We start from the raw sequence: 21,806 nt of genomic DNA on the forward strand, positions 1-21,806 counted from the left end.
TTGAGACAAGCCCCTACTACATGGACGATATTACATGTGTGTATACATGTGGATATTTAACATTGTCACATTGTTTTATGGAATTTTATTTTGTACAATAGATTTGACAACAAAAACATTTACGGTAAGTGGGATATTTCAAAATACTGTCATATGCTATTTTTAATATTCAAGAATTTGATCGTCTGGAATCAAGGACACATGAAATTACAGTAAGGTAAGTCCAAAACAAGCCAACCGTTACATTACGAGTTTAAAGCTTTCGATCGTCAGCCACTATTTCCAGTTTGAATTGAATGCACACAACAGTGTTGGTTTATTATAATACATTATAAGCCGGTATAACAATACACTATCTGAAAACCATGCATGTGTACTTGTTCGACAGCGCTAAAGGTATAACACATATAGCTAACACAGCTATATGTGATCGAGTTCAATAGTCCTGTAGTAAAAATCATTGGAGCAAAGCTGTATATGATATTGTACGGTTTATCGAGTAATTATAGAGAACCACTGGTGTGTGATGACTGGCCCAGATTTATGTTTTATGTAGTGGAACACCTCAGTATACATCGCGGTCCCTTTAAGCGTATGTCAGCTTGTTAAAATATCCATTTCCACATACATTTACTGACCTGAGATCAATGTAGTCAAAGAAAGTTTAAATTGCACAGACGTGCAAATTTCGACGAGAACATACAGTAACACCTATAGAAGTAACATAGACATCGCAAAACCATGATCCTCGGCTAGACAAGTACCCCATGACCTGTGTCTGCAATCTCCTAATTCGAGCATGGAAAAATCGATGGTACCACCATTTCTTTGTTACGTAGTCTTTGGAGTGCTTGCTTCGAATGGTTAATTCATAGCAAGTTTCAAGAGCGTATGAAAAACACAAGGTAATGTACACATGCTTGCTACATGTGTAATGGCAGTCTAAATGTAATTCAACCCATGCCATCCTATTTCCCGTAACAGTTCTAGAATTATCACACATGGGATGAGGTATAAATAATTGATCAAGTAGAAAATATTCTTTTTACGAAGTGCCTGTTTAACTTGTAGTAAACATATTTGATTATTTAAGCAATGGTTAATAGCTACCACAACATAAACAACTGCGTTATTCCCATTGTAAAGACAGTTACCGCTTATTTCTAGCCCTTGCTCCTGATTATTACATTACAAAAACACCAGGACAAAATCGGACCAAAGTGTCGAAAGTTACTTCACCTGTCTCCCGTTAGGACGCCTCTTGTCAAATCTAGGAAATCATATTGGTCAACTACTATCGTAGTACTTTCCAAAATAAAAACGAATGGCAGCGAATTGTTAAAGAGATGATAATAACATTGGCATACTGATCTGTTGTAGATACTAAATATATTTCACGAAATCCCTCAATCAACGGTTGTTTATAATGTATGACTACTTAATGAAGCAAGAGAACTTCGAGATCAAACACCACCGGATATCGTCATAAATATCATTAAGTTGATTCATTTGTAGAGACGCTTGGCTATTGGTAAGACTACTTCTTGTCCAGACGAGTAAAGGAGATGCTTGGTGGCTCGTTAGAGTCATATGACAAAACCTTGAGAAAAATGATGTCACCACATGTCAAACATAGTGTCTATTATGTTGAAATGGTTTCCCATTTAAACAGTTTGCTTATTTGTCACTTATCTGGATATTAAAGTAATTGGTTTCTATTTCACAAAATTCCATATTTCAATATATGACTCAGATATGTAACGCGACAGATGGATAATCGTTTGCTTGTTCCTGTTGGATTCAGAAAGATTTCCACAATAACTTATGGATAAAAATCTAGAAATCCATGATTATCTTACAAACAGTATATGGCGTGGTTTATGGAAATGTAACCAGAGTCTCACATAGCCCCCTTTATCAGCTCCTGTCTTACCTAAATCTGTATATTATATCCATAGATGCATATTCTAGTGAACAATGATGTAAAAAGGTTAATACCTAAGTTTGACACATTGTTTTATGTTTAGCACCGTCTGTGTATGACTTATAAGTGACAATATACATACAACTAAATATCACTAGTATTGCAAAACTGCGTATTTAGGTCAAATTTTATTACATGTTATAATATTCGATTTTTGTGTTGAATCTAACTAAATATATCTAATGCTATGCGAGTATTGATTTTATAGTTTGTTATAGATATAAATCTTTTGTCGTGAAAACATAAAGTAACAGCATGTAATAGAGATGTGGTGTGGCCAGAACACATTTGAAGTCGATGCAAATATTTACTGAAAATGTGTTACATCAATATGATTGGACATTAGAGAGGGACCCCCCCCCCCCCCCCCCCCCCCCCCNTAAGTTGAAGTTGAGAGAAATTAACTGCCTTATGACCAAGTATAGCGTCAATGTAAATGGTTATAAAGATATTGTTATAACCAAATATCATAAAAACAGATACAATATCCTGGTATAACTGGTCATCGTCACTATTAAGATACATTCATCGGATGGTATTCTCTTGTTTTGTTGTAAGGAACACGTACAACACTTTCGTTTCATTCCAGTTATTTAGCAGCTCATCATGACCTATACGAAGTATTGTTTTTTTCTACTTTTTTGTAGTGGATTTGTAATTAAACTCGCTATATATAGATTTTCTCATCATACACTGTAAATCTCGTGTCGATAAATATAGCTCTTCCAGAACTCTGACGACATTTCAGCTTAAATATAACTATAATTGCATCGATGAATAGTTTTTGTCCTCGTCATTTTCAATCATTCCCCAGGTAATTAAAACTTAAAAGATTATAGAAATTAAACTTTAAAAGGGTTTTAAATATATGCTTCGTTACTTTGTATTTTAAGCGGTTATTTTTGGTTTCATTGTTGATTATTCCAGTTATTCACTCAATAAATGAAACACGAAACCAAATGTAGTACGTGTTCTTTAAAATAACTGATGATTGATTATTTAAACTGTTGTCACCAGACCTTTGCCCTGTTGCTGTTTATGTCCTGGTATGCTAAGGCTTAAACTCAAAGTTGCTTTCGTTTTGTGTTGGCTGATGTCCATATGAAGCTACATGAATTGATATTACATAAATACATCCACTTCTTACCCCGGTAGGTCGAACAATTGGCGTATTTATAAATCTGATCGTAATTTCTAGGAAAATGAGATGTCAACTTAGACTGGGCCTTTTTGCATCAAGCATCAGAGATTAAAAATGATCTAAGATAATTGATACAGTAGTACTGTTTCTGATCAAAACATATATAAATATATTTGAAAAGTATATATAAGCACTAATAAACTAAAAATAACTTGTTGAATTGATTCCAGACAGTTAAACTTTGCACAACCAAACATCCAATGAATTCCGAAGTGTTAGCAAAATCGTAATTCGAACTTACAATTAATGAAACTAGTGCAAAATATGAACATTTTTGAAAATTGAATATAAAATTTGCACGGCGTTATTGTAGTACAAGCATTACCTTAAACGAAACTACATTGAAGACACGCTGTTTTATCGCAATGTCATCAGTTCTAAAACCCAATCATGCTCATAATGAATTGAACACTAGGTGTACCTATAAATAAGTCGAGAGAATTGACATTATAAGTAGACCTTTTCATGGAATGCGATATATTTTGGGAAGGTATAGGAATCGGCAAGGTTGGAGCATATCCATTTTACCACTTTGACCAAGGTATATGGCAGAAAAAATCACTACACTAAGAAGTGCTGCGATGTTAGTTTGCACATTAACAAGAGTGTTAATATTACTATAGTTGGAAAGAACCGCGAGTTCAAATACTTTTTTTTAAATAATACATATTTTGGACGAGTGAACCTTCTCGTTGGAGGAAACGATCGGTTGCTGAGAATTCAAAGAAATACATATAAAGTATATATTTTACATTTAAGATTAATAGCCTATTAGGAAAAAAACGATGTGGAAAGCGTTATGTGAAGCGAAGATAAATGTTTGATTGCTCACTGTGTCTGATATTGAGAGTGCACTACATACTGTCATTGATTTGACAGGATAAATCATGACGAATGCCACATGTGGTGGAGGTAAAGTTTAAACTTCCGGAACAACTGGGTTTCGTAAGTTTAATAAATGCTGAATACTACGTGAAAGATAAAAAAAAATATGTACATTGCTACATTAAACACACTGAAATTAATTTTACATAATAACATTTTTTCATTCTTTTTTTTTCCAGCGAAAACTTGAGGAGATTTCAAAGAGTGTTCCACAATGGCAAAAGTAATATCAAATTTTGCAAGAAGGACTAGAACTTTAATGAATGCTCCCGTACTAGCGTGTAAAGCTGGTAGTGTAACGTGTTCAAAGAATTGGCGCCTGAACTCGTCTTTCGTAGGGGCTGACGCCGAGGGAGTGAACCCACTGCACCCAAAGATTCTCATAACAGGTAATTAAACAAATAACCAGTATAGAGTTTTCGCTATGAACTTAAAACGTGAATATTGCCTTCTATTAACAGACACAGGTATGAGGTCATCGTTTTCACCAATAAGGGAATTATTTTATCGAAGAGGTTAATAGATGCCATGATGAATGTTTTCTGATTTCATAAACGTAATGACCCAATTGGTAATATTCTAATAGTTATTCTGTTCTAATCATAACCGAAAATAAAAAGATAGCCTGAATTTGAGAAATTAATTACGAAAAATATAATGTTTCAGCAAGTTTTCTTAAACGACTATATGTAGATGACAATCTGATTAAAATCATATGTTACATGGCTTCGTTAACTTCGTACTACGCCTGAACATCTGAGTGTGCCACGGTCAGGGTCAAGTTCAGGTGATCATGACCTTTATATTTATAAATACTCATTAAATTTTGACCAATCAGAGACCCTCTTTCAAAAGGGCGCTCGGAGTTGTAACAAATATGTCGGACATTGATGAGAATGATGCGAAAGTTCTGAAGTTATTTGAGATTGATCATCTGAAACCTGAACAGAAAAAGATACTCGAAGGTTTATTAGAGAAGAAATACTGTATAGCGGTGTTGCCTACGCAATTATTACCCCATGGGTACGTTTTCCTTGGCGTCCTAGAAACCTCAGTTCCCGCCGCCACATTTGTTTTGGAAAACTAATCTGTTCGATACCCCTCGCTATTTATCTATCAACCATGATATTCCGATTCGCTGGTAAACTTTTGCCAGCGCGCCTCTGATTGGTTCATCTAAAGGTCAATTGAACGTGACCCTGACCGCGGCACATTCAGATGTTCAGGCGGAGCCATATAACATGATTTTAATCAGATTGTGTAGATTAGAGTTCATAATTTACTTCCTATTAGAATCAAACCCTTTAACCATTTAAATGAGGGGGTTTATTTGGAAATCTAGACGGTTCGGTTCCTCTTTTGTGTTTATTATGTTATTGTTGCAGTTTCTTTGCGATTTTGTCTTCCGATTTCGTAGTGTTGAAGCCATGCCTATTTCCTGTTTCATTTCCACCTTAATTAGATACAATATCGCAACCCTAAATCATAATACGTGATGTAAACAAACAGGTCAAGGTCAGATGACTACGTCAAACCAGACATACATACTATTTATATTTCCTAATCATTTGGTTTATAAAATTAAACATATATCTATCTCGACGCATTCTCTAAGTACATGTTAAAGTAATATTTGACTAAGCATAAAATAGACTTTGGCTAAGAGCAAACAATTACTGACATTTAATGTGTTGCACTTGCATTCCATGCTAAATGTTATGTAAAACTAAATGCTTTTTTGTAAGATATCACATGTTTGTTAAAATTACGATACTATTATACAATGAAGATTCACAGATATTACATTAAGTAAAGAAGGCCTGATATTTTCAGTTGAACATTAACATTTCTGTTATATTTATTGAACCATATATTGAACCATAACATGATCATATAACCTTGATTTTTATATGTTACTATAGATTCAAATTCAACTTACAATTTGGTCACTAAACATTAAGTTTGTTTAAAATCTCAAATGATTAAGCATTTTCAAATAGAATTTACACGTATCTTTCTATTTTACTTGAAATAGCTTTAAAAAGCGTATGTATCATGTATATGCTAACTTATCCCGTCTCGTTAATAACCTATTTTGAACAAAATGTATGATGAAATACTGCAGTGAAATTTGAGAACGTTACAACTTGAATCATACGGGAGACATTTTAAATTCGCTATATATAGATTTGGTCATGGTTCGCAGTAAATCTTGTGTCGATCGTTTTATTCGTAGCGGAGCTCTGACGTTATGCCAGCTATATATAGAGCTATGGCATTTCGTTTCTTATTTGAAATAGAGTGCAAAACATACTACAAGCAAATGTAGAAATAGGATTGTGCAATGGAAAACTACTGGTGTGCAAACACAAATAGGAAATATCACCATAAAAAAGTGTTTTTACATGCAGTTTTTGCTAACATCACTTTGACATGTTTAGAAAATGTCACTGAATTGCAATTAAATTTATTCAAATACACATATTTGTTTGATGTAAATATAACTTAATGTTATATCTATCTTGTTCGTCTGCTGGATAACCGAACTACTCGGTTGTGAAGTGGACGTAAAACCAATTAATCAGTTAAATTCTTCCTCGTCATTTTCTTTCCGGATCCAGTTATATGAATACATTATAAGCTTAACATGCCTGTATATGTTAAACTTTATATCAAGCGTTATATGACTTATAAGCTGCAGTAATTTTATTCAATATATCAATATGTAGTAAACTATAAAGATGATTACCATGATACAGATTTGTCATGTTTCCTTATTTCAAGATATGTGAATTCGATCTTTCCTACTTATTCAGCTGGTATAAAGTTTGTTGACATCTTGTCTAGATCAATTGAAACCTGGCTTGTCTTCAAAGCTATATTAACTATTTGTGAAATATTCATATTCACTATTGGCTGTTTTGTTGCTAAAGGTGTAATGAAATATATCCTGAACGTATGATTCACCTGAACTTACGACACTAGAACAGTTAAGGTCATGCCTCAATGCTAAACGATTGCATGATAAGTATTTATATTTCAAATTGGATTGTTATATCTTCAAGTACATGTATACATTTTTGTTTCAAATTTAACGTTCTTTTAAACCTCCCTACAATTTTAGATATGCAACTTTTCGGTTATCAAACTTCCATGAATGAGTTTCTTCGATATTAATGTTTGTTAAAGTAATATGAAGTAAGATGATTAATATTCTAATGAAACATTGAAATGTGACGGTATTCATATTATTTTCTATTAAAAGGAAAATGTGTTCACTTACTTGCCTCATATGCTGGAACTGTTTTGTAATTGTATTGTAATTCATTATATATTTGTTGATGTTCACAATAACCTAGCTGATTGGCAATTGCATACAACAAATGTTTTAAAATCTTGAAACAATAGCTCAATGTGCATGCCAGGGCATATTAAAAGAGGAAACAGTAACATTTTTGTTTATTCTTCTTTTACCTCTTAAAGGTGACCCGTGAAGCTTGCAATTATTTCAATATAGATATGCACATGCCTACATAACGCTACACGTAGTTCTTCTTTCTTTAAGTTCTATTTGTTTTTGAGTGTTTTTTTTAACGGCGGTGTTGTAATTATTTTTCGTAATTTCGTAAAATAAATTTCTTTGTTATTTAAGAATTGTATATCAGACGGTATAAAACTCATTGAATGGATTCGACTTATACACAATACAAAATAAGAATACTCTGTGGTGTTAACTGCGGCGGCCCTGAATTGGGCTCTGACGGTGATCGATTGTCGTCATGGCTGTCAGTCTTAGGACCCGATCAGAAAACCTCACTAGCGAACACTGTAGCTTAGATATTAGATGACTCACGTAAACGCACATACATGTATAACCTCAACGACATTTTATAATAGATCCTCAAGGTAAAGAAAGGGTGAAAAACATACTACATGCAAATGTAGAAATAGGATTGTGCAATGGAAAACTACTGGTGTGCAAACCTAAATAGGCGATATCACCATAAAAAGTGTTATACATGCAGTTTCTGCTAACATCACTTTGACATGTTTAGAAAATGTCATTAAATTGCAATGAAATAAACATATTTGTTTGATTTAAAACATGGATGAAAAATGTAATTCTTAACCTTGATATCTCTAGAATATTGACATTAACACGTTTTCTTCCTAAAATGTCTATTGTAGGTAGCCTCGGCCAGCTCGGCACTGGACTAGCCAGGGAACTCAGGTACTGTAGCCAGATTTTGCCACCATGCCATTGAAGCAGTTCATGTTGCCTTTCTTTTCTTTCGGTGTCACTAGTTCCTGTTGTTTACGTTAGAATTCGGTTGTTGTAAGTTGACGCTTTTGTATTTTTCTTTGTCATTGTGTGTTGTCACAATGTAACAGAACTGGATTTTGGCGATCGCCGATGTCAATCTGTATCTTAGTTGGTTAGAGTGTCCGTTTACCAAACATTGTTGTAAGCTATGAAAGGGAACAGTTAAATCTTATTTGTAAATAATAGTAAATGACATCGAAAAGTTTTGAACAGTTAATGAACTTTCGTATACTATTAAAATATTACCAACTGTCCTGAAGAAAGAAACTAATATATTAGAGAAATGTTTTTACCTGATCGCACGAGTGATTATTCATCACACATTCTGCAAACTCATACATTTACATTGTTCTTATACACTGATATATACATCACAATAACCGTACATTTCCCCCATGACAGTTTACATTGTCATCAAACATTTCCATTCTAATTATTGTAAAATGTCAGCCGATATGGACCATAGATTTCAACTCGTCTTAGCTGCGTCATCATAAATGCAGAATGACATGCTATTATTTATCTGATAACTTTATATCACTTTCATTTTTAAGTGTAAGTAAAATGGCATTCATAGGTGTTTTAATTCATAAATAAATATACATTAAATATCACGTTTAAACAGCTCATTGTTGGTGACATGTGTGTGTTTACGCTCCATTGGTCTCGCACACGTTCTGTCTAGGTAGCAAATATGCACAACTAGGCGATTTTTTGTAATAGAGTCATTTTGTGGCCTTTACATTCCAGAATGTGCAATATGTACATACGGCATTGAGAGCCGTGTATACATTATATATATGCACATTAGGAATTCTATTCACAAACAAGGTGCCTTATAATTTACAGTGGGTGCTGTACAGCACTCAATTTAGCGTGTGAATCAACATAACTTCCTTTTCTTATGGTATTAAACATGCTAAACTGAACCCGTCTTTTACACCACCTTTTTATATCTACAACCTATCTATTACTATATATCACATTTAACTATAACCTGTCTGCAGCTACTGGTTTACTTATTCGTTGAATGCATCTTTTTCCATATTAGTATCCCGTTAATACATGTACAGACAACTTGTCAGACCAATTTTGCATCTTCCTTGTTCGAACGTTAGATATGTGACCTCATTTCAAAAATGTATTGTACAAAACATTTAAATTTGTAGACAAGGACACTCAATACACTATTTAATGATCTAATATAAACAATTTTACTACGTCGGCTATATAACGGCATTTAGCATTGGTGAGAATCCAGGAACAACGGCCAAGCATAGGCCCAATTAATAATCGAATGTTAATGGCATTTATAAGACATAATTGAATACAAAAAATACGTCTTTTTTTCAGGCAAAAATATGGACGAAACAATGTGATTATGTCCGATATCATCAAACCTTCAAAAGAAGTCAAGGAAAGCGGTGTGTATTGTTCTATATACGTTATTGACACAGGATTTCTTTCTCATTGTCATGAGGAAATCTGTCACTGAAAAATTGTAGTACTAACGACGATAAAATAGAAGAAAATCATAATTGTTTTTTCGTTTTTCATTTTCGGTACCGGTATAAATTATGTATTTTACCTATTTGTTTAGGTCCCTACCTGTTCGCTGACATCCTCGAGTTTAAGGCCCTCCAGGAGATGATAGTGACACATGACATTGACTGGATCATCCACTTCAGTGCCCTTCTCAGTGCTGTAGGCGAGAACAATGTGCCTCTAGCTATGAGGGTCAACATAGAGGGTCTCCACAACGTCCTCGAACTGGCAAGACAGTATCGACTTAAACTTTTTGTCCCGAGTACCATTGGTAAGATATACCACGGTCGTTTCCTTTAACAGCTTTTAACGAACGGTAACAGAGTCTATGCATGTCTAAGTTCTAATAAAGGTGCATAATTTGATTTTTCATCCCTAAAAAATATTCGCTAGGACGATTGGCATGCTGTTTAGTGTAAACCACTTGTTCTTTGGACTTGGCGACATTCCCATGCAGTTCCTGTTATTATGTGCCACAAATATTGCTTAGTTAAAAATGGTTTTAGAAGTTTGGAAAATTTTGACAGAAATGAATTTGGTGAAGGTGATTGTGGATCGTCTTCTCATTGTTTGAGATAATTAATGGTAAAACACAGTTTCTTTTGGGGCAAACGTGTTCATATTTGGGAATGAAAAATAGTAAACATAAGTTTTGTCAAATGATTGACTTTTAACTTCTATGATTCCAGGTGCGTTCGGTCCCGACTCGCCAAGAAATCCAACACCAGACATGTGTATACAGCGACCACGGACTATTTACGGGGTATCTAAAGTACACGCAGAACTTATGGGGGAGGTATGCTATTCAATTGTGCAGATGAAACAATGTAGACAACAACTTCATGTTGATGTGGACAGTATGACAAGGTGTGAGGAAGTAGGACTAACCCCTGTCTTGAGAAGGAATGATTAAGTGGTCCTCCTCCCCAAAACAGGTTTAACATTGTGTGATCATGGTGCCTTCTGGGTAATTTTATCAGTGTGCAACATATTTTTGCTTTATCTGTAAACTAATAGATTTGTCAAGGCCATCTTCTTGTTTTATCATATTAACTACATTAGTATTGGAATACTTTAAAGTTTTCTTTACCTCGTAACTTTTTGAGGATTTTGTTTTGAAATGATTTTAATGTAAAATATTTGATGAAGAGAAACATGCTAACATCCCAAAAACATTGTCTTACATGTCCTCGTTATTAAAAAAAAGTGAATCATTCAGATGTTTCAGTTTTGTAACATGACTTGGTTTTTGTTTAATTTGTCTTCTATACTTGCTTTTGTGCTCAGCTGTTGAATTTTACTCAACATTTTTTCTTACATTTTCTTTGGTTCAATACCAGCAGAATTGACGACTCTAGATTTTATTTGTATGGACATTTTCCCTTTTTTCAGTATTACTTCCACAAATATGGACTCGATTTTAGAAGTCTAAGGTTTCCAGGGGTTATCTCCGCCGACACCCACGCTGGAGGAGGTACTACTGGTACGTACAACATATACTACTCACAAAAATAAACCTGAGTGATTTTACTCACTTTCAAAGATACGCTGTTTCTTAAAAGATAGATTCTCTTGAAAGCTTTATTTTTTAGTGCTATACTAATGTGTTTAATCTGTCCATACTGTCAAAGGGCCATGGCTTATATGGCAGTAGAATCGTCCTAAAGAAATTTGCTAAAACTTGTAGTTTCTTAAACTTTACACCATTATCAGAGTTTTACACAAACACATACATGTACTATCTTGCATTTGTTGTTATAACATATAATTTCTTGTATTTGTTGTACAAGTTATGTTTAAAAAAGTTGTCTCAATGTCAAAAGGCCACGCAGCAACAAAGTGGATTAAGACAGATGTGTTTTCAAGACATGACAATAGACGTAACATGATACTTCCCTTATGTTACCCTTACTTTAGTCTGAATTTAACATCAATATGTTTGAAAATAGATCACACATCTTCAAAATGGTGGCAAGTTTACGCGCCATGCATATGAATGGGAGTTTTCTGTCATATTTAATTCCCCGAATGAGATTTAAACATTTATAATCTCAAAATGTGTTTCCGTTTAATGATGATAATTACACACACCAGACGGCACCTAGAAGGTGATATGGTAATACCCCGTGATAGTGTCGGGTACCACACCGGCTACTGCACTGCTACATGTATATAGCCAGACACTATTTGAAAGCTCAACAGAGCGCATCAGGCACTTTATTTTATATCTTTATAGGTAAGATCACATTTCTGTAGCGATTACCCCACAAAATGGGGCAACAGCCTTCCATTGCGTTAAGTAAGACCGTTGCATAACGAATGTATTCGACACATCAACTCGATTGGACAATAACCTATATATTCGACGTTGTCCTTGACTCTTATTTGTCTAATTCAAATTTTACAACTTATTAACGTGAACATATTTACAGATATGAGGCAATCTATAATAGGTCTTGGATTCTTTATTACCACATGGTTAATGAAAAATTAGGGGCGGATGTCGCTACATAAAGGAGTTCAGTATTATCATTGTTGAAGTCTCCATGATTGACGATTGGAAACAAGTGTTCGATTTGTTGAATTTTATTGACTTAACATCAGAGGATGTCTGTACCCAGGATCCTTTTTATAGCATTGTATTGTGTTTTGTGGTACGCCAGCTAAACACAACTTTTGCTATGATCTGCAGGTCAGTTTCATACAGTTTCACGTCGATAATGTTTTTTCATAATACGGTTATTAATAAACAAGAAATGAAGTAACTTTACGTTTGACTTGGGCACATAAGATTCAAGAATGTTCGAATATGAAATATGATATAGGAGAGAATATTAGTGGGAAGTGTGACCTAAATTGCCATGTGATCGACATAGACTGATAATCATGCACGAATATTTCTTCTTTTTCATGGCTCGAGTGAATTTCACTTCTAGATAAGATTTTTGTAAAGTTAAAAGAGTGGTATTTCTTTAGGTTTCTGAAATCTTTTTTCTAGACTATGCTGTCGCCATTTTCCACGAGGCACTGAGGACGGGTACCTTTAACTGTTATCTAAGACCAGACACACGAATGCCTATGATGTACATTACCGACTGTCTGAAATCTGTGGCCCAGTTTATGGAGGTGCCGGACTCGGACATGAAACTGCGGACTTATAACGTGACAGCGATGAGCTTCACGCCCGAGGAACTGGCCGAGGAGGTCAAAAAATACGTACCGAATTTCACGATTACGTATAACCCAGACGGAAGGCAGCAGATCGGTGAGTTTGGACAGAGTAACGTGTTATATAAGTATATATATAACAGTAAAAGCTGGCCGTGAGGTCAAGAAAATCCGCAGGTTTTTGAAGCCGGGAGAGTTGGTAGACATCATATTTTTGTTAATAGAGTTAAGATTGTGCTGTCTCAAATTAAGTATTAAAACAAGTAGATGGTTGAACTCACCAAGACAAAATTGATAACTTGAAAGTGTGGTGGTTAAACGTGGCTCAATAAAATAGGAGAACCCCTATAATAAGTGGTGATGACCCTATAATCAGTGGTGATAACCCTATAATCAGTGGTGATACCCCTATAATAAGTGGTGATACCCCTATAGTCAGTGGTGATACCCCTATAGTCAGTGGTGATAACCCTATAATCAGTGGTGATACCCCTATAGTCAGTGGTTGATACCCCTTTAATCAGTGGTGATAACCCTATAATCAGTGGTGATACCCCTATAATCAGTGGTGATACCCCTATAATCAGTGGTGATACCCTTATATTCAGTGGTGATACCCTTAAAATTAGTGATTGATACCCCTATAATCAGTGGTGATACCCCTATAATCAGTGGTTATAACCCTATAATCAGTGGTGATACCCCTATAGTCAGTGGTTGATATCCCTTTAATCAGTGGTGATAACCCTATAATCAGTGATTAATACCTCTATATTCAGTGGTGATACCCTTATAATTAGTGATTGATCCCCCTATAATCAGTGGTGATACCCCTATAATCAGTGGTTATAACCCTATAATCAGTGGTGATACCCCTATAATTAGTGTTTGATACCCCTATAATCAGTGGTGATACTCCTATAATCAGTGGTGATAACCCTATAATCAGCGGTGATACCCTTATAATTAGTGATTGATACCCCTATAATAAGTGGTGATAACCCTATAATCAGTGGTGATTCCCCTATAATCAGTGGTGATACCCTTATAATTAGTGTTTGATACCCCTATAATGAGTGGTGATACCCCTATAATCAGTGGTGATTCCCCTATAATCAGTGGTGATAACCCTATAAGTGGTGATACCCTTAAAATTAGTGATTGATCCCCCTATAATCAGTGGTGATACCCCTATATTCAGTGGTGATACCCTTATAATTAGTGAATGATACCCCTATAATCAGTGGTGATACCCCTATAATCAGTGGTGATAACCCTATAATCAGTGGTGATACCCCTATAATCAGTGATGATAACCCTATAATCAGTGGTGATACCCTTATAATTAGTGTTTGATACCCCTATAATCAGTGGTGATACCCCTATAATCAGTGGTTATATCCCTATAATCAGTGGTGATTCCCCTATAATCAGTGATGATAACCCTATACTCAGTGGTGATACCCTTATAATTAGTGAATGATACCCCTATAATCACTGATTATAGGGGTATTAATACCCCAATAATCAGTTATTAATCCCCCTATAATCAGTGATGATAACGCTATAATCAGTGGTGATGCCCCTATAATCAGTGGTCGATACCCCTAAAATCAGTGGTGATAACCCAATAATCAGTGGTGATACTACTATAATCAGTGATTAATAGCCCAATAATCAGTTATTAATACTCCTATAATCAATGGTGATAACCCTATAAACTAATCAGTGGTGATACCCCTATAATCAGTGGTGATACCCCTATAATCAGTGATTAATACCCCAATAATCAGTTATTAATACCCCTATAATCAGTGGTGATACCCCTATAATCAGTGATGATAACCCTATAATCAGTGGTGATACCCTTATAATTAGTGATTGATACCCCTATAATCAGTGGGGATACCCCTATAATCAGTGGTGATAACCCTATAATCAGTGGTCGATACCCCTATAATCAGTGGTGATAACCCTATAATGAGTGGTGATACCCCTATAATCAGTGGTGATAACCCTAAAATCAGTGGTGATACCCCTATAATCAGTGGTGATAACCCTATAATCAGTGGAGATACCCCTATAATCAGTGATTAATACCCCAATAATCAGTTATTAATACCCCTATAATCAGTGGTGATACCCCTATAATTAGTGGTGATAACCCTATAATCAGTGGTGATACCCATATATTCAGTGGTGATACCCTTATAATTAGTGATTAATACCCCTATAATCAGTGGTGATACCCCTATAATCAATGGTGATAACCCTATAATCAGTGGTGATACCCCTATAGTCAGTGGTTGATACCCCTATAGTCAGTGGTTGATACCCCTTTAATCAGTGGTGATACCCCTATAATCAGTGGTGATACCCTTATAATCAGTGATTGATACCCCTATAATCAGTGGTGATAACCCTATAATCAGGGGGGATACCCCTATAATCAGTGGTGATAACCCTATAATGAGTGGTGATACCCCTATAATCAGTGGTGATAACCCTAAAATCAGTGGTGATAACCCTATAATCAGTGATTAATACCCTTATATTCAGTGGTGATACCCTTATAATTAGTGATTAATACCCCTATAATCAGTGGTGATACCCCTATAATTAGTGGTGATAACCCTATAATCAGTGGTGATACCCATATATTCAGTGGTGATACCCTTATAATTAGTGATTGATACCCCTATAATCAGTGGCGATACCCCTATAATCAGTGGTGATAACCCTATAATCAGTGGAGATACCCCTATAATCAGTGGTGATAACCCTATAATCAGGGGGGATACCCCTATAATCAGTGGTGATAACCCTATAATGAGTGGTGATACCCCTATAATCAGTGGTGATAACCCTAAAATCAGTGGTGATACCCCTATAATCAGTGGTGATACCCCTATAATCAGTGGTGATAACCCTAAAATCAGTGGTGATACCCCTATAATCAGTGATTAATACCCTTATATTCAGTGGTGATACCCTTATAATTAGTGATTGATACCCCTATAATCAGTTGTGATACCCCTATAATCAGTGGTAATACCCCTATAATCAGTGGTGATACCCCTATATTCAGTGGTGATACCCTTATAATTAGTGATTGATTCCCCTATAATCAGTGGTGATAACCACTGATTATAGGGTTATCACCTCTGATTATAGGGGTATCACCACTAATATAAGGGTATTAATCACTGATTATAGGGGTATCACCCCTGATTATAGGGTTATCACCACTTATTATAGGGGTATCACCACTGATAACCCTATAATCAGTGGTGATAACCCTATAATCAATGGTGATAACCCTATAATCAGTGGTGATAACCCTATAAACAGTGGTTGATACCCCTAAAATCAGTGGTGATACCCCTATAGTCAGTGGTTGAAATTCCTATAATCAGTGGTGATTCCCCTATATTCAGTTGTGATTCCCCTATAATCAGTGGTGATAACCCTTTAATCAGTTGTGATTCCCCTATAATCAGTGGTGATACCCCTATAATAAGTGGTGATACCCCTATAATCAGTGTTGATACCCCTATAGTCAGTGGTGATAACCCTATAGTCAGTGGTTGATACCCCTTTAATCAGTGGTGATAACCCTATAATCAGTGGTCGATACCCCTATAATAAGTGGTGATAACCCTATAATCAGTGGTGATACCCCTATAATCAGTGGTCGATACCCCTAAAATCAGTGGTGATAACCCTATGATAAGTGGTGATACCCCTATAATCAGTGGTGATACCCCTATATTCAGTGGTGATACCCCTATAATCAGTTGTGATTACCCTATAATCAGTGGGGATACCCCTATAATCAGTGATTAATACCCTTATATTCAGTGGTGATACACTTATAATTAGTGATTGATACCCCTATAGTCAGTGGTGATAACCCTATAGTCAGTGGTTGATACCCCTTTAATAAGTGGTCATACCCCTATAATCAGTGGTGATACCCCTACAATCAGTGGTGATACCCCTATAATCAGTTGTGATTACCCTATAATCAGTGGTGATTCCCCTATAATCAGTGATTAATACCCTTATAATCAGTGATTAATACCCCTATATTCAGTGGTGATACACTTATAATTAGTGATTGATACCCCTATAATCAGTGGTGATACCCCTATAATCAGTGGTGATAACCCTATAATCAGTTGTGATTACCCTATAATCAGTGGTGATACCCCTATAATCAGTGATTAATACCCCAATAATCAGTGATTAATACCCCTATAATCAGTGATTAATACCCCTATAATCAGTGATTAATACCCCTATAATCAGTGATTAATACCCCTATAATCAGTGATTAATACCCCTATAATCAGTGGTGATACCCCTATAATCAGTGGTGATAACCCTATAATCAGTGGTGTTAACCCTATAATCAATGGTGATAACCCTATAATCAGTGGTGATAACCCTATAAACAGTGGTTGATACCCCTATAATCAGTGGTGATACCCCTATAGTCAGTGGTTGAAATTCCTATAATCAGTGGTGATACCCCTATATTCAGTTGTGATTCCCCTATAATCAGTGGTGATACCCCTTTAATCAGTTGTGATTCCCCTATAATCAGTGGTGATACCTCTTTAATCAGTGGTGATACCCCTATAATCAGTGGTGATAACCCTATAATCAGTGGTGATACCCCTATAGTCAGTGGTTGATACCCCTATAGTCAGTGGTTGATACCCCTTTAATCAGTGGTGATACCCCTATAATCAGTGGTGATACCCCTAGAATCAGTGGTGATAACCCTATAATCAGTGGTCGATACCCCTATAATCAGTGGTGATAACCCTATAATCAGTGGTCGATACCCCTTTAGTCAGTGGTTGATACCCCTTTAATCAGTGGTGATACCCCTATAATCAGTGGTGATACCCTTATAATCAGTGATTGATACCCCTATAATCAGTGGTGATAACCCCATAATCAGTGGTGATAACCCTATAATCAGTGGTCGATACCCCTATAGTCAGTGGTTGATACCCCTTTAATCAGTGGTGATGCCCCTATAATCAGTGGTGATACCCTTATAATCAGTGATTGATACCCCTATAATCAGTGGTGATAACCCTATAGTCAGTAGTGATACCCCTATAATCAGGGGTGATAACCCTATAATCAGTGGTGATAACCCTATAGTCAGTGGTGATAACCCTATAATCAGTGGTGATACCCCTATAATCAGTGGTGATAGCCCTATAATCAGTGGTCGATACCCCTATAATCAGTGGTGATACCCCTATAATAAGTGGTGATACCCCTATAATCAGTGGTTATACCTCTATGCATGTTGTGGTGATTGTGGTTTCATTTTCATACCTGATATAAATCATCAAATGATTGATTATTGTATTTGTCGATTTTCTGGAGTGGTCTTAGGGCAAATTTAATAAATGCGAAGCAGTCTATGTCGAATTTGTCTTAAGGAAAAAATCAATCCAATATTTCATGGATTCAACCAAAGCAATATTCATTACATTGCAATTAAATCAGTTTTTTAATACACCGCACCTGTTAGACTTTACCAATAGGAACTTAATTACTAAAGCGTGTGTATGTTTAAATGAAATTTTGAGGTTAGAATAAAGTCCAGCATGGAATGTGCGTTGTCGTAATTCAATATTTTCATTGAAAAACATAGTTGAATTATGTACCAACGCATTTTGTCAATATGCTTTGTAAATAGATATTCAAGAATTCCAAAGCCTTTCTACTGTTGTATTACTGGCTAAACAAGATTTACACGCACAGGCAATGTCAATGTGGATAATGTCATTTGGCTAATTCCCCACAAATTTCAGTAAAAATTGAAATATTTGAAAATTGAATTCTTATCACTTTTAGTTTTATTCTATATCCTTAAATTAGAAGCTGGTGAGGTCTCTCTTTTTTTCTGTTTCCATCGTTTCATTTCAAAATCAATCAGATTTAATGGGAATTGGGCAACAGGCAAAGCCTATACAAGCCCTCTCCCAGGAGGTACATCTCAAACAATAGCAATATTATGAACTATGAATATTTCATAATGAACATGCTTTAGGAACATAAGAATTAGATCAGTGTCAATGATGAAAGGAGACACCATACTTACACACATGCATGTATACATACATGTACAAACATACAAACACTCCAAGTTTAAGTGTAAATTTAAGTTTGTGTCGCGCTGTAAATGAGACAGAGATATTAGCATATTTTGTCTTTGAGTCATTTATCTAGAGCAATGCAGAAAGAAGTGACTCACATCTTCATTAATGTAACCACATATATAGGAGGGATTATCATTATGACGGTCTCTAAAGAGATCAGGGTTCAACTGACTTGCACGATTTCGAAGTTAACATAATATTATGTTAAAAGATCTAGTCCCTTCATGTTTAAAAATCTTAGTACATATATCTTCATTATTCTGGGATATGGCATGATGAACAGGTTGTTTTTTGAGTTCACTAATAGATCTCAGATTATAATAGTTACATTCCGGTTTATTCCACCAAGACATTATGCTAGAAAAGAAACTGTTGAAATATGCATTAGATCTACAAATTGGTGGTTCAAATATACGTTGATGTCGGACATGATGGGTCATAGCTTCATTGCTGACTATATAAGGTTCAACAATTTCAAAAAGATAATTAGGACTAACATGGTTAATTATTTTAAAAAACAATATATGCTGCTGATCCTTTCTACGTTTCTTAAGAGTATCCCATCCAATTTCATTATAAATGATTTCATGACTAGTACCTCTTGGGAGACCAGTAACTATTCTAGCAGCATCTAGCTGGATAGGTTCAGGAAGATCTGATTCAGTTTGATTACAATTATTCCATACAACACTAGCATACTCAAGATTTGGACGAATATATGACTTGTATATCATTTCTAGAGATTTCCTATCAAGTTTGTGTTTGAGTGACCTAAATATATGCATCTTATTACATGTATTATTATATATGAAATTTATGTGATCAGACCACAAACCATGGCTGTTAAAGTTTCCATCGTCTACCTTTATCCTCGACTGTGAGCTCCAGACTTGTCTGAGTATATTGACACTTTGGTATAACTTTTCCAATCGATTCTAATTTTTCTAACGAGCTGTTTCTATGATACCTCAATCAGTGTCCACTGTTTAATTCATACAATCAATTGTTCCAACAGCCGACTCGTGGCCTGAGGTGTTTGACGACCACAACGCACGTGCAGACTGGGGATGGAAACACGAACATGACCTCCAGGCAATGTGCAAGATTATATTTGACGCCATCACGCCCATGTACAGGTGAAAAACACGCGACAAGTAATCCAGTACGCATACAAGTTCTGATAAACACTTCTTTTGAATAATAGAAGGTCAGTTGAAGCTTCCATACCGGTGACCACCAACGTCTCATTGTAGCGTTTAAATGGAGAAGAATCTGAAGGTATAAAAGAGAAAAGAAAAGCATGGATCTAATGCACCAGGTTATAACAAATCACTATTGATGACAAAAGATGTTTGCAATTAATTCATTTTATTACATTCTAAAGAGGTTTGATTAAAAAATATAAGATCATATGGACTATATAAGTAATTATATGACTCCTCGTTTTCGGCACTACATTTTTTGTATTTGTATTTGTGTGTTTTTTAACTGTTTAAGTCTTCGTCGTCTTCCCTTTTGGTGAAAACGACACGTTTGTATTTGCATTTTTAAAATCGCAAAATATTCAAAACATAACTGCACATTCAATTTGTCGTTTTGTAAATGAACCACACCATAGAATCATCATTGTTTCGAATTCCGAATGTTTTTAATTTAAACTCGTAACATCGACGTCTTTTTGAACAAGATGATCCTTGATTTTTATATTTCAATGATTAATACTGTCTTTCAGCCTCCTTTGACTCCGTTTTAACACGAGTATATATTTCCATTGTCAAATCGTTGTTTTGTTACTTTTCTCGCTATTGTTATGATATACAGTATTTTTACTCACGTTGTGTTATAAGATAAGTGTTTACAACAATGAGATTTGTAATTTTTATGCTAAATAAAGGTAGCTTCAAACTGAAATAAATACGTTTGTTATATATTTACAATCGTTTAATAGTGTATTAGTGGACACAAGCATTGCTGTCTCTAAATCTACATCAATATAATTTGAAATACAATGTGGTAAACATAAAATAAGCCAATGTGTATACGCTGCTTTGTCTTACTTCAACTCAAGATCTTTCCAGAATTAATTTTTCTCAAAGTCAAATACGTTACGAGATAAAATAACATCTCGTGGGAAACTATTCCAGATATCAATTATTCTTTGAGTAAAGTAATGTTTTTTGATATTTAAATGACAATGTTGTTGAAGCATGTTTTACTGTGTCCACGAGGTTTTCCTTGAGCGGCGAGATCGAACAATCCCTCCATTAAATTCAGTTCATAAAGCCAATTCATAAACTTGAACACGTTGATAATATCTCCGCTCAAGCGCCTGTATGTTAGAGCTGGAAGCTTCAATCGGCGTAGTCTCTCTCTGTAGCTAATAGTCGTAAATCCGGGGAGTCATTTTGTAGTTCTTCTTTGAGCGTTCTCTATCTTCTCGATGTCCTTAATTTTGTATAGACTCCGAATACTTGCAGCGTACTCTAAATGAGGCCGAACTAGCGCTTT

At 35.3% G+C, this 21,806-nt stretch overlaps 1 protein-coding gene across 4 annotated transcripts; it reads left to right on the forward strand.

Annotated features, from left to right (window-relative positions):
• Nucleotides 1-6: 6 nt before the first annotated feature.
• On the forward strand, nucleotides 7-21,204 carry LOC110442179 (L-threonine 3-dehydrogenase, mitochondrial-like). Of its 4 annotated transcripts, none has more exons than XM_021485660.1 (9): nucleotides 7-124; nucleotides 4,250-4,459; nucleotides 8,259-8,301; nucleotides 9,748-9,818; nucleotides 9,995-10,210; nucleotides 10,629-10,735; nucleotides 11,332-11,422; nucleotides 12,938-13,204; nucleotides 20,314-21,204. In XM_021485660.1, exons 2-9 carry the CDS (start codon nucleotides 4,285-4,287, stop codon nucleotides 20,436-20,438), a joined length of 1,095 nt encoding a protein of 364 aa, XP_021341335.1. In that variant the 5' UTR covers nucleotides 7-124; nucleotides 4,250-4,284; the 3' UTR covers nucleotides 20,439-21,204. The 4 variants fall into 4 exon arrangements, with proteins under 4 accessions (XP_021341335.1, XP_021341334.1, XP_021341336.1 ...); XM_021485659.1 differs by lacking the exon at nucleotides 7-124 and adding an exon at nucleotides 3,627-3,726; XM_021485661.1 differs by lacking the exon at nucleotides 7-124 and adding an exon at nucleotides 3,668-3,768.
• Nucleotides 21,205-21,806: the final 602 nt, after the last annotated feature.

The sequence above is a fragment of the Mizuhopecten yessoensis genome, unplaced genomic scaffold, assembly GCF_002113885.1.
Source record: "Mizuhopecten yessoensis strain PY_sf001 unplaced genomic scaffold, ASM211388v2 scaffold716223, whole genome shotgun sequence".
Taxonomy (NCBI): domain Eukaryota; kingdom Metazoa; phylum Mollusca; class Bivalvia; order Pectinida; family Pectinidae; genus Mizuhopecten; species Mizuhopecten yessoensis.

Excerpts from the sequence above, each read along its gene's own strand:
- LOC110442179 (XM_021485660.1), top strand. The coding sequence starts at position 4,285 with ATGGCAAAAGTAATATCAAATTTTGCAAGAAGGACTAGAACTTTAATG. Across the intron at positions 4,460-8,258 it reads CCCAAAGATTCTCATAACAG|GTAGCCTCGGCCAGCTCGGC; the intron begins GTAATTAAACAA and ends TGTCTATTGTAG. Across the intron at positions 11,423-12,937 it reads CGCTGGAGGAGGTACTACTG|ACTATGCTGTCGCCATTTTC; the intron begins GTACGTACAACA and ends TCTTTTTTCTAG.